This window comes from Sceloporus occidentalis, unplaced genomic scaffold (assembly GCF_023333645.1).
Source record: "Sceloporus occidentalis isolate IW3139 unplaced genomic scaffold, rSceOcc1.0.p SCAF_85, whole genome shotgun sequence".
Classification (NCBI taxonomy): domain Eukaryota; kingdom Metazoa; phylum Chordata; class Lepidosauria; order Squamata; family Phrynosomatidae; genus Sceloporus; species Sceloporus occidentalis.
In genome coordinates, this window is record NW_028317065.1 from 2040514 (window position 1) to 2055143 (window position 14630).

A 14630-nucleotide genomic window follows, 5' to 3' on the forward strand; every position below is an offset into this window, starting at 1 on the left:
CCACTAGCAGGGTTTGGCATCAAGTAAAATAGCACCATATTCTGCTAGACAGGTTCCCCCAGCCCAATTTCAAACTGGCACAAATGGACTTCTGGCAAGATTTATCTCATTTTTGGGATTTTTATAAAACTGAAACATGCGAAGATCTTGGGCTTGAGATGTGGCTTTATCAATGGAAGACATCTTGGTGTTACTGTTTTTCTTAGGAAGGTGACTTACTCGAGAAAGCTGTTTTTGTGTATTAATGGTTTCAAATTCCAAGTGATTGAAACAATTTCATGACACAGTAGGAATTAAAATAGTTTATCTGATCAATCCCATATGTTCTTTGGAATGGTCTTTATTTTCTCTCTCTCTACACATTAACGCTAGAGAATTATATTTATATAGAATCTAAAGGATTTGCAGAATGTATTTACTGGTTATGTGATGAACCCTTTCCTAGCTTTGTATAGATAGTTGTATACAGTAGATCCCTAGATCAATCTATTTAGATCATGCTGTTAACAGCCATATTTTAACACCTGGGAACTCTCCGGTACTGACCAGGAGTCTCTATGTCCATTTCTTCTTTTTCCAAGGGAGCAGCATTTGGCTGTGACCACTCACCATCCACATTCAGCCAACACCATGCCCATGTTCCCCACTAGTGCTGCCCCTTCAGAGAGCCATTTCCCCAGAAAAGGGATAGCTGGGAAGTTCCTATATATGCATATTGTTTTTTGTATGTTCTTCCTTTGGTCCAGTCTTACAATGCACTATTTTTTTTTGCAAACTACCTTACATACATATAAGACAAAGATAATAACCGATGTCAATAAATGCCAATAGCAGCTTGGGGCATATGCTTGGAAATGTCTACTATTAACCTGTTTGAAGTAAGAAATCCAAATGAGTAGAAAAAGTCCATAACTGTATCTTCTCCAGTAATTGATTATACCAGATGGTAACTATTTCCGCTGTCTCATTATCGACTGTTTACTACCTTTTTTGTCTCCTAGCAACCCCCCCAAAAATGCACAAACAATAATATTTAGAAGTAAAGCTCACTGCATGCTACTGAATAAATATAATACTGATTAAATCACTTCACACCCAATACAATATAATAACAAAACCAGTCAAATGACCTCTCTTTTATTAGGGAATGCCCCAAAAACGTAGGTAGAAAGATGCACTTGTTTGGCATATCAGGATTTTGTACACTCGTCTTCTTCATGAGAGATAAACATGACTGTGCCTAAAAACCTGAGGCAGCTTTCATTGTGCTAAAGCGCTACTGTCCAATTGCGAAGGACAGGCACTTTGTGTCCAACATTAAAAAACAACCTGTAGGTCCTTTTAATTTAATAGCATTCAAATTGTATGCTTCCCACCAGCAGTACAATAATCGATGTTTCAATGTAAGCGGTCCTTAGCACAGTAGATCTGGTATACATATATAACCTTTAAGGCTTGGTAAGCATACTGTTCCTAGTCAACATTCCTTTTTGATTTCTTCTTCCTTTGTTTAATTATAAGTAAACTGTCATCTATGGTGCTTTGGTTGCCTTTCTTCTTCCTCTGTCTGAACCTTTTGTGTGACTTAAAAAGCTCATCTGCTGACTTACTTTTCTTGGATTCGCTGAATAACTTGTCGGAAAATGTATCAAAATGTTTTCTTTTGCCCTTAACAGACTTCACTGAATTTCCTCTAGGGAAGTCCTGATCTGCCTCTTGACTATGTAGGATATTCTTTTTTTTATTAAGCTTCCTCTCTTTTACTATATCTAAAAATGCCTTTTTTTTCGAGGTATGTTTTTGTTGTTGTTCTCTTTGCAGACGTCTGGACTCTTTGAGATGTTTTTTCTTCATTTTTTTAGATGGTGGCATATGTTCCTTGTCCTTGTAGGGTTTCATTATTTCAAACGGCAAGAGGCCAACATCTCGAAGCTCTGCAGAAAAGATATGTATATATATATTTATATAAACATACATAAAAATAATAACATATAGGTTAAATAGATTATACAGAATATGAATAAACATTCAGATTTGTTTTCTCATTATATAACTGCAACATTATATGTTTTTGAGTATTTTTTGGAGCACCGGAAGGTCATGTCACACCGGTGCTCCATGATAGAAGCCCAGTCAGCAGCAGACAGGAGGATCCAGGTCCCCTGCAGCGCTGCGGGGGATCTGGATCTAAGTCTTGTAGTCAGATCTCTAAGAGGAGGGGTGTTTTTCAGAACATTCTTCGTGTTGTGTGTCTTCGTCTACATTTTGCTGCCGCCATGTTCGTATGTTCGGTATTCTGGCTGAACAACGAAAACGCACCCCTCGTGTTAGTTTTCATGTTCGCCCGAATACGAATGCATAAGTCTAGTAATTATTATGTTGTATATACTTATATTATTTTAAAATAAGACCCTACTTGTTTTTCAACTATGGAAAAGGGGAATCATGCTTTAACAAACATATGGTAAAAATGACAGGACTGAAGAGCGCTTATTATTCACTATTTACTACATATGCACTTTAAAACATAAAATACAAAAAAAAAATATTCCACTAGTCAACTCAACAGTTATATATTAAAAAACGAAAAACAAAAAAATCAGTACCTTTAATCTTATTTTTTGCCCTCGCGTTTCTTTTCAAAATATCGTGATCCCGATCATAGCTAAATACAAGTTGACAGGTGGGAAAGGTTCCATTGTACATCCGCTTTTCTGAGCATTCCTGCCAAATTGCAAACATAGTTTTATCACAATTCATAAACTGGAACTAACTCCATGCATCTCAAAGTCCAACAGCCAACGGTGCAGGGATGTGACATCTTTAGATATAGAGGTTCATTTGATACTGCGGCCACTCTTGACACAACAATGATATACTGACTGAGCCAGTTGTGCTCATTAAAACCATGCTACACAATTAGAACTTGATAGACAGTGGATCAAGGAGCAAAGCAAATGATATGATTGATGACAGATACAAATCCTTTGCTTCTTTCTTATACTTGTATTGCACTCTATGATAATGCATTTTGTAAAATCACACCGGTGCACAATGGGGGTCATGTGCAAACATGTCTTATCACCATAAGCAAATGCATAATTCAACCAGTTGCTATGTCGATAAGACCATGTCACATTTTGTACCAGAATCACATTGGTACACTTTACAGATCAGGAAAGCACATGGTTCTGTTCTACATCTTATTGGAATGTCTACAACAGCACAACTGGGAGAAATTTTACTGAATGCATATATAAAGATAATCTAGAGTTGCAGTAGTTAAAACAAATTCCATCAAATATTTACAGCTATACCACCAACAAAATATAAATCTATATGTGTACATAAGGGCTGCAATACATTAAATATAAATAACTGTAAATATTTGGAAAGTGGATAAGAAATCATATATATGCTTTGAACTCACATAGCTGCAGTGGCCTTTCCTGGCACAATTGCAACAGAATACAAGATCCTTTTGTCCAGACTTCAGCTTTGATTTCTTGATAGGTCCTGGTTTTACCTAAAAAGCATAAGGAGTCTTAGCCTGAAAAATGCTTATATGTTACTGTCCTAAAATATTTTATTAATTCTTAACATAGATCTGTCATAAAAATCATTGTACTTAATAAATCTATATAATGCAGTTTATAAATTAAAAAAATGAAAACACATTGATTAGAAATCCATTTTATGCATATACTATGATTTGCATCATTATTCCTCCGCATTAGGTTATCTCTTAAATTTGGAAGATGCTGATCTCTTCTGCCAGCTTTTGTAATGATGGGGTAAGTAGAAAGGAAACAAATTGTGCCTGTTCTACCACAGATGTCAGCTTCAGTGAGATGGAAAAATCACTTACTTTTAAACCAAATACCTCCACAACACTTAAACAGAACGGTAAATAAAATGCATGAGCTACAGGGACTAAAAGCCCCAGCTGAAACCTTGAATCAAGTCAAGGAGAAAAACAGCAAACCATATTAAACCATAAGAATTCACTTTTCCAGGGCAGGAAGTGGTGTTCTGCCTCTCAGTATGCGAACTATAGTTATTTAAGCATGGTCACTTGCCTCCACAGCACAGCATTGACTGATTGTGGGGACAAATATTAACCCCTGCAATGCCGTGATCGTGTCATTCACAATCGCGGCATTGAAGGGGTTAACGCTGCATGATCGCTTTTAATGGTGTCCTGCCATGGACTCCATGACTGTTCAATGTTTTGGGTATGGTATGCTCATGAAAAGAGTTGTTTACCAGGACCAAAAATTCTTTCATGCCTCTAGCTGTTAATCTAGGGTTCTTTTTTTTTTTTTTTTTTTTTTACTTCATTGAGCATTCTACATTATGTCCTTGGAGTAATCGTGGCTGGGTCCCCACTTACAGGGGAAATCGCCCCAGTTTTAAATTGTATCCATTTATAAACAATTTGTCTGTGAACTGATGAACATGTAAGCTCTTTGAGATTACTTCGTAACCCTTTCCAGCTTGATGAAAATCAATAATTATTGATTATAGATCTTCTGAGATGTAATTTTTGTGGGACAAAAAAAGATGCTTCTTGAGAATAGCAAATGTTTGAGTATTTTTTGATGTCAGAGTAGCTCTAAAACACAACTCCAATCATTGGACTTCTAACTCCTAACTCCTGACTCCAATAGCTTTTGTTGAAGTGATTAGCCAAGAGGTTCACATTCTTTTTCCAACCCATACTGTGAATGTTTGAATTATGTATTCTATATGGACAAGGGTTCACTTACTTTTTCCTACTGACTTTTTATTGAAGCTCAATGTGCTGGTGCTTCTATATACACGGGTGAAGGAGTCAGGCTGCCCATTTGTGCTCCAGGAGGCACCAGAGTGGATATAACTAGATGCCCAAATCTTCTGAAGCCTGCAGGAGGGTTTGATCTTCCCACTGAAGTCCTTACGGATCGGGTTCAACTGGGGCATTATCATTCAACTCAATAAAAAAAAATTAGGGATGCACCGAAATATCAGCATTATCGGCAAAATGCTGAAATAATAAACAGCTGAAAATAATCTACCCAGGGCCACACTGGCCCACCGGGAAACCGTGAGATTGTGAGCTTTAAAGAGGCGGTAAGACTGTCTCTGCCACCCGCTTTATGATTTTTTTTAAACGGCCGGTGTGCCTGTACAACGCTGCTCAGTGACAGGTAGAACATGTCGGAGAAGTGGGCTGGCTAGGGGCACAAATACACATGGGACAATACACAAGGGTTTATGTGTGTGTGTGTGTGGGGGGGGTACATTAAAACTAAAGGGGGCCTGGCTGGGGCGTCAATACACTAGGGAGAAAACACACAGCAATGTGAAAAGCATTTTTTTATGCTTTGTGTAGCTTAACTTGTCCTGATGCATGTGCCGGTCTGGCAGAGCCTGTCCTGGTGTGTGTGTGTTTGGGTGTCCGTGTGGCAGAGACTGTCCTGGTGTGTGTGTATTTGGGTGTCGGTGTGGCAGAGCCTGTCCTGGTGTGTGTGTTTGGGTGCCGGTGTGGCAGAGCCCGTCCTGGTATGTGTGTCTGCGTGTCGGTGTGGCAGAGCCTGTCCTGGTGTGTGTGTGTTTGGTTGTCGGTGTGGCAGAGCCCGTCCTGGTATGTGTGTCTGGGTGTCGGTGTGGCAGAGCCTGTCCTGGTGTGTGTGTTTGGGTGTTGGTGTGGCAGAGCCTGTCTTGGTGTGTGTGTGTGTCGGTGTGGCAGAGCCTGTCCTGGTGTGTGTGTGTTTGTGTGTGTGTTGGGGTGTCGGTGTGGCAAAGCCTGTCCTGGTGTGTGTGTGTGTTGGGGTGTCGGTGTGGCAGAACCTGTTCTGGTATGTGTCTGGGTGTCGGTGTGGCAGAGCCTGTCCTGGTGTGTGTGTCTGGGTGTCGGTGTGGCAGAACCTGTCCTGGTGTGTGTGGGTGTTGGTGTGGCAGAGCTTGTTCTGGTATGTGTGTCTGGGCGTTCGTGTGGCAGCGCCTGTCCTGGTGTGTTACTTTTAATAAAAGTGTGGTTATTTATTTATTTTTCTAAATGTGGTGGGAAGTCATTTTCGGTTTCGGCCAAGTGCACCCCTACAAAAATCCATCTTGCTGCTCACCAGAAAATAAGGAATGTATACATAGTCTTTGTAAGACCATTTATCTAGTAGCTACCAACCATTTTCTAAAGCACACAAAATGAAAAGAAAAAAGGGTGCACTGACAGGAGGAGAAAAGCTCCCCTCTTTTTGGTATGAGCTCATATTAAGGGTTAATTGAGTGAGGTATATAAAGCCTATTCTCTTATTACGGATGGTTAGTTTGGAAGCCCAGGCATTTAGTTTTAGCATAGAAACAAAGTATGTAAGTTAGGACTCATATCTCTTCTGTTAAACCTATGACAGGATCTCAAGGGTATACAACCTCTTAGTGAAGACTAAGAAGATGGCAATTTCTGACCTACAACATCTCTTCAACATACTGAATTTACTGTAAAACATTCCCAAGAATGTGAAGACCTCCATAAAGTATAAAAAAATTATGAACTTAAAACAATTGCATCATGGGCAATGGATAAATCACTTCTTCGTTTTGTGACATGCAAATAATATATATTTGCTGGCTGATATCTTGAAGATTACTTTACTATCAATATATAGACAATAATAACCTGTTAGATAGCATTACCTATAAGAAGCCCACCCAATCTGCTTTTATAGCTGAAACCCTTTCATGCATCAGTGAACTCAGTAAATATCATAAGATAAAGCCTACCACGCCAAGGATTTAGGTCCTAATGTCCTGAAAGTGCTGCTGATGCCGAGATTACAAATCATTTTTTTTCTTTAATGTCGTTTTACATAAACCTTTTTTCTGCTTGAGCAGTTAGTAAGGAATGAATGAATGCCATTAAAACACTTAATCATTATCTCGAAACTGGCCTTCGCTACGAGGAATCAGCATGACAAAGACCAGGAGAGAGAAGGCCAGCACACTGCCTCATGGAGGTTTGACTTTTGATAATATTACATGCAAATGAATGCACTGGGCAGCTTGAACTGTTCCTTATCTGAACAAACTGCCATTTCCAGAGACTTTAAACCAGCAATGATTACTGTGAAAATATTAATGAATGGCAACATGATTTGAAGACCAAGCTCTTCAGTGACTATTTCGAATAGACATATACAGTTGTGTGAAAAAGAAAGTACACCCTCTTTGAATTCTATGGTTTTACATCTCAAGACATAATCATCTGTTCCTTAGCAGGTGTAAAACTTAGATAAATACATCCTCAGATGATCAACAACACATGACATATTACACTGTGTCATGATTTATTCAACAAAACAGTGAGCCAAAATGGAGAAGCCATGTGTAAAAAACACTTTATGATTCAATAGCTCGTAGAAGCACCTTTAGCAGCAATAAATAAGTAATCATTTTCTGTATGGCTTTACCAGCCTTTCACATAATTGTGGAAGAATTGTGGCCCATTCTTCTTTAGAAGGTTGCTTCAATTCTTTGATGTTCGTGGGCATTTGTTTATGCACAGTTCTCTTTAGGTACCGCCACAGCATTTCTATCACGTTGAAGTCTGGACTTTGACTGGGCCATTGCAACACAATTCTTTTCTTTTTCAGTCATTCTGTTGTAGATTTGCTGGTGTGCCTGGGATCATTGTCCTGTTGCATGACCTAATTTTGGTCAAGCTTTAGCTGTAGGACAGATGGCCTCATATTTGACTCTAGAATACTTTGGTATACAGAAGAATTTACGGTAGACTCAATGACTGCAAAGCGCCAAGGCCCTGTGGCTGCAAAACAAGCCTAACTCATCACCCCTCCACCACTGTGCTTGACAGCTGGCATGAGGCAAAACATCTCCACTTTGGTTTCGTCTGTCCAAAGGACATTGTGCAACTTTTCTCCTGGCAACCATTTTGAATGTTTTCCACTTTTAAATAATCTTACTCACTGTAGAATGATGGACTTTAAATTGTTTGGAAACTTTATAACCCTTGCCCAGATTGATGGGCAGCAAAAAGTACTTCTCTAATATCACTGCTGATGTCTTTCCTCCCTGGCATTGTATTAAACACCTGAATGCCCCAGACCAGCAAACTGCTAAAACTTTGGCTTTTATAGAGGTGATCACACTTGCTGATAATCAATTAATAAAGGGCATTTGATTAGCAGCACCTGTCTGGTACTTAGCATCTTAATTCCTATGGAAGCAGTAAGGGTGTAGTTAGTTTTTCACACATGGCTTTTCCCTTTTGGCTTTATTTTTGTTGAATAAATCATGACACATTGTAATATGTCATGTTTTGTTGTTCATTTGAGGTTGTATTTACCTAATTTTTAGACCGGCTAAGGAACAGATGATTGCTATAATGTCCTGGTATGTAAAACCATAGAATTCCAAGAAGGTGTACTTTCTTTTTCACTCGACTGTACAGTAGGCAAATGCCATCATATGCAGACTTCCGAACAAATGTTCTATAACACACTATAGTCGAATATTTTACGCTTAGTGTGCGAATTCACAAATTAACACATGAAAACCTACTGACAGAGGTACTAATATGTGTTTTTCATCATAACTGTACAAATGTCAAATTTAGGAGACAGACAAACATTTTTAGGAGTTAACTTAATTTTATCGACTCAGGAAAGCATGATATAGTGATTAGATAATACAAAAGTTAGGTGCCAGCAGCAATACTTCATTAGTCAGTGACAAACCACAGTATCCACTGAACACACTACTTACTACGTTTGCAAAACGTATTCTTTTTATTTTTTGCAAGAACTACCAAATGGGAAAACTAAAGAATTTTTTTTGTCTTGGTGTATGGTACGTTATTTTCGATAAGATCTCATTTAAAGTATAATTTTCTTTTACCAAAGATAGCGCTAGAAATAAAACACACTTTCTTTTTTAAAAACACTGGGTGGGAATCTATGCAATCCTCAATTATTCAGTTTCAGCTACCCAGAGACACAAATCAAGGTTTGCGGTAGGCAATGAGGCACCTAAATATCACAAGACAGCAGCATGTAGAGCAATGGTGTATTTTTGAGGGTTGTTGTCCTAAGCCTGATTCAGGGAAGTGCCACCAGGTCTTGCTTTGAGATTGGTCTTTCCCTGCTTATATTCAGTGAGGAGTAAGGGGACATTAAGTCATATCCCGCTGCTTCACCTCAGAAGGATGCCTAGAGGAAGGGATACTCTGGAAGCTGTTAGGCACGGGTTTATGTAGTGTTAGTAGGCTGGTTATAAGTTGTGCATCGGGTACCCTGGTCATCGAGTAGAATGACAACTCTCTCCCCATAATGGAGCAGTGAGGCTATGACCCTTAACGTGTTGCACTTAGTGGCTGCTTTAATTTTATATTTGTGAGAATTACATAATAAAATAAACTGTCGAATGATAACATTTTTTTTTTGATGGTACTGTCCCTTAAGTATTTGCAGGGTATAAAACAGGGGTCTTCCACAGGTGGCTAACTGCCTGCCACTGATTAGCTCCCACCAGTCCTCCACCACCCCTTTCCCTGCCAGGACGATTGACTCCCATACATGTTGAGATGGGTGTGTATGTAACAATTCTAAAAATAACCCTAAAGAACATAACCACCATTTATCCCTAAAATGCCATTTCAATTCAACATTTTTGCAGAACGTCTTGTAATCACTCACTAATTACAAGTAGTGCTTGTAAAAGGAATGGTTCGAAAACCATAATATAAATAAAATGTCCACTTACAGATGTACTGACTGTGAAATAAGACTGTGAAAGTAACAGCTCTGAGAGTTTTCCCTGCATCCTCTAATGAACAGACATCAGGTGCTACCCTGCATGCCTAATTTTGGAATATACTCTTAAAGTGATTCATTCAAAGCACATGATTATACAGTAAAAGAAATGGAAAGTCAGCGGAGCTCCCAAAGTTTAACCATTATTTGGACAAGGGTGATGTGTTGCAAGAGACGATGCATACATAACTGTCAATACCTATACGCATCTTATTAACCAGAATTGGACTGGGATGGAAAATTGGGTCGGCATTTCCCTAAATAGGAGTGCCGTATGCATCAAGTGCACACAGGCCACAATGCTAGATTGAGGAGCCTCCAATTTATTGATGGTAGGGCAAAATATTTAGGCAGGTGTGAAGAAATGCTGTAAAGTAAGAATGCTTTTAAAAAAATAGATATTTCAAGGGAGACAGGGGTTTCCAGGTGTCTTGCCCAGCTTCTTTGGAAGAAGCACAAAGAAACTGGCAATGCTGAGAAGTCTGGTCAGAAGTGGTCTTCATGAAAGATTTGCGCCCAAAATGTCATACCTCCGATGTGGAAACAAGGCCAAGTGACTCAACTATTCATAAAAACACAGGAACTGGGGTGTGCAAAAATGGCAACAGATGCTCTGGACTAAAACTTGACTTGCACCTTTGCACAGTACATATTAAACCTCTTTAGCTCTGAGCATACCTGGGAACTTGAGGGCTCCGGCTACCTGGAGCCTACCCTTGTGGAACGTGTTCCCACTGTCCTCGGTGGGCGTTTCTGATGACATCATGCGAAACATCCCCGTTTAAAGGGGAAATGGGGGGGGGGTGGAACATGTTAGGACCCTGCTAACGTAACCCAGAGGATTCTGGTGTTGACCCGGAGAACTGGCGCTTCTCCCAGAGTTCTCTGGCAGGTATGCCACTAAAACCAGGATTATGGAATTGTAGTCCAAAAGCAGCTGGAGTGTGATTGGACAGAAAGAACAACTTATTTATGCTTTACAGCACAAGTGTTCTAATCAAACTGCATAAGCCTCAGAGCGGTTCCATTAGCTTTAACGGCAATAACTGTTGTTTACTGCTGTTTACAGCAGTAGGTAAATAGTGACTTTTACTGGGATGACAGCTTTCATCAGATGAATAGCTTGAAATCAATATTGCAGAGAACACTTTCGAACCAACAGATAAAAAATCCAAAATTAAATAGCTAAATATTTAGGAACAATCTATATATCGCCTTCAGACATTTACCATATTTATCAGCGTATAACAGGCACTTTTTAAAATAAAATATGAAGCTGAAACCCTACCTGCGTGTTATACGCCGACAAATACTAGAGCTGCACAGTCTTCCCCTGCACAGCTCTCTCGCGCCCTCTCTGATGCCGGGAGCCGAGTGATGACGTCACTCCGGCCCTGGCATCAGCACAAAAAGTAAAACGCTGGAAGATAAAGAGGACCCACAGCAGATCTCCCAAAAGGTAGGGGTCTGGATGGGCCTCTCAAATACTGGCAATATATAAAATGAATGTGTGTGTGTGTGTGTGTCTGAGTTTTTTATTATTTAGACTTTTTTACTCAAATGTCCATGAATTGATACATTATTATACTCCGGTTCCTAAATTTGATGAGTTTATGTGGGCAAAAGATATTCATCTATTTGCCAGAAAACTGGCCCTACATAAGTGGCATAACAACAGAGAACAAGATATTAGATTTTTAAGGGACAGAGAATCAGAAGCGATTGGGGTTCTGGATAGCCTCGAGAGAGAATGAGGGGACTGAATTGGTTCCATTGACATCCCAAACAAATTTAAAACCGCGGTCACAATTTACACCAAGTATCTCACAGTATCCTAATGTTGAGACTTTCGTGACTCTTGTCATGGAGGATATTAAGAAGCTACACCCCAGGAAGGATAGGATTCATTCAAATCTGACTATTGGTGAACAATCAGCTTTGGACGAGCTAAGAAGTCTGGATATTGTGGTTGTAAAACCAAGTGATAAAGGGGGCAATATTGTCCTCATGGAAAAGTCCGATTATGTTTCTATGGTTAAGAATCTGCTGGATGATTCTGATACATATACTGTCTTGCCCAATAATCCTACCGTCGATTTTCTGCAGGAGTTAAGGGGTATCCTAGATGATGCTATGTCAATGAAACTGATTTCTACTGATGAGTATAAATTTATTCTAAATTTATCACCTACTTTGGCCACATTTTATGCACTCCCAAAAGTGCATGAGAACACTTTTCCGATGAAAGGGAGGCCTATTGTGTCGGTCAATGAAAGCCTGACACAAGGGGCCAGTATTTATGTTGACAAGATCCTTTCTTCTTTTGTGAACACTTTACCTTCATTTTTACGGGATACCAAAGATACGGTGAAGAAAATTACTTTTGGCAAGTCTTGATGTAGAATCTTTGTACACTAATATCCAGCACGATTTAGGGATTCAAGCAGTGAAGAGTTATTTGAACACTAAAAGTATTATCTTTGGGGAACATAATTCTTTTGTCCTCACATTACTACGGTTTGTACTCACGCACAATTTTTTCTTGTTTGTTTCCACCTTTTATCACCAGATTAGGGGTACCGCCATGGGGAGCACATGTGCGCCCATTTATGCAAATTTATTTATTTTTGGGTGGTGGGAGCACAAGCACGTTTTTAATGATGATTTATTATTTTACACTAGTCACATTTTATTCTGGGGGCGGTACATTGACGACATTTAGATTTTTTGGGATGGGGATCCTGCACTTTTTTTGGATTTTGTTGATATTCTTAATAATAATACCATCGAGATGAAGTTCACGCATGAACTTCAGACAAGAAAGATCAATTTCCTTGACATGACTATCTATATAGACGACAGTCTGAAAATACAGACTGACATCTATAGAAAACCCACTTCTACCAATAATCTGCTCCATTGGACTAGTTGTCATCCAGAACCACTACGAAGAGGAATACCTGTAGGACAATACCTCAGAGCACGGAGAAACTGCTCTGAGGAATCCACTTTCCGGAAGGAATGTGAGAATTTAAAGTCTAGATTCATGGCTAAGGGATACCCCATCAACTGTTTAAAGAAAGCGTTTAGAAGGGCAAAAAATACCAGCAGAGATCGGGCACTCCATGAAGACAAGGTAGACAATGGTTCCCCACAAGTGATACGGTGCATTGGAACTTATGACTGCTACTCTACTGAGGTGTCAATGATTTTTAAGAGGCACTGGAGATTACTGACCATTGATCCAGACCTAAAAGATGTAATCGGAAATAGACCAATGATTACATATAGACGTGGCCCTAATCTTAAAGACATGCTTGTACATAGTCATTTTATGACTGATAAAAAAGAGAAAGGAACGTGGTTGAAATCCCAACTGGTTGGTTCACATTCATGTGGGAACTGTAGCTTTTGCAAATATCTACCTACTGTAAAAACATTTCGGAATCCCGTGGATGGCAGGAATTATGAAGTCAGACAATTCATAAATTGTAAAAGTAAGGGAATTGTATATGCTGCTAAATGTAAAATTGTACATAGGGAAAACCATCCAGGAGTTCCGTAGACGTATATCCCAACATCTGGGCACGATTAGGAGGAAAGAAGAAACATCTTTGGCCCGTCATGTTAATTTTTTCCATGGTGGAGATCTTGGGGTATCTCTAAACTTAAACTTGGTCCACGAAAAGGGAATCTGGATCGATTACTATTAAAAGAGGAAGCCAGGTGGATCTATAGACTCAAAAGTTTGAGTCCTCTAGGTTTAAATGAAAGTTTCTCCTTCTCAGCCTATTTGTAGATTCTGAATAATAGGACTCTGATTTGTAATATTGATTATCTGATAATGATTTACTTACTTTATATGGAGGTATGACTATATTATGGAGACTTACATTGTGATAGGGATATTTGGGAAGGGAATTATTCAATTGTGATGCGTATAACTATGTACGGTAAATATGCCAAAATGATGTAAATTTGCACTGGTGTTTTTGGGTATGGTGCCTTGATGGATTTTGGTGTCCTTGGTGGGATTTGAACCCTGGACCCCAGTGCTGCAGGGCAACGGTATAGGCCACTGAGCCACTGTGCTGCCCAGCAATTTGCATTGGTGAACCGGGTGTAATGTGAATAATAAGAATTACAATGGGTAGGAGATGTAGTAATAGGAGTGGTTCTGAGTGGAAAGGAACATCAATGATTGGTGAGAATAACTGTCAGTCAATTTCTTTGACTGCTCACCTTTGGGAATTGGAGAGAACCACTGCCCATCATGTATGTGGAATTCTATTGGACTATGTGGGTGATGTCATGCTTAGTCACCTTTAAAGCAATTGGCTGGATCTGGCAACACATCTAATACATCGGTAACCATTGGATATGATTGTTCCCTCCCCGAATCCGTGATGTCACTAACAAAGGAGATATAAGGCCAAACAGTCTCCATTTTGGAAGCCATTAGCCCAGACCTCTGATGAAGCTCTGAGGAGCGAAACATGTCAGGGGGGCTACTTGTCTGAGTTTTTAATTAGCCTCTGTCACTGGTCATAATTGAATTATTTCTGTTGTTAGGACGGCAGCCACCAACAGTATATGACCTAATATTAGTGTTACACAGCTTATGTTACAGTGAGGTATACCTTTCATGGTAGGACTGGTGACACTGGTGTTTTTAAAAATCTTTTTTTGGTTATACCTTTTAATAAACATATTAATAAAAGTTATGTTTTAGGGTGGGGTTATAATAAGGGTATTTTTTGATCCCGGGAACGGGATTGGTTTATTTGTAATTATTATAAAAAAGCACTGATTTTTCACCAA

At 39.3% G+C, this 14630-nt stretch overlaps 1 protein-coding gene across 1 annotated transcript in view; it reads right to left on the reverse strand.

The window, feature by feature from the left end:
• Window positions 1-864: 864 nt before the first annotated feature.
• Window positions 865-14630, reverse strand: part of LOC149285070 (zinc finger CCHC domain-containing protein 7-like) — an 81106-nt gene continuing 67340 nt past the window's right edge. The window contains exons 7-9 of the mRNA XM_089495861.1: window positions 3431-3526; window positions 2607-2724; window positions 865-869 (exon numbers count right to left, since the gene is read on the reverse strand). Of these exons, the coding sequence (XP_089351987.1) occupies window positions 865-869; window positions 2607-2724; window positions 3431-3526 (219 nt within the window). The remainder of the gene's footprint in view (window positions 870-2606; window positions 2725-3430; window positions 3527-14630) is intronic.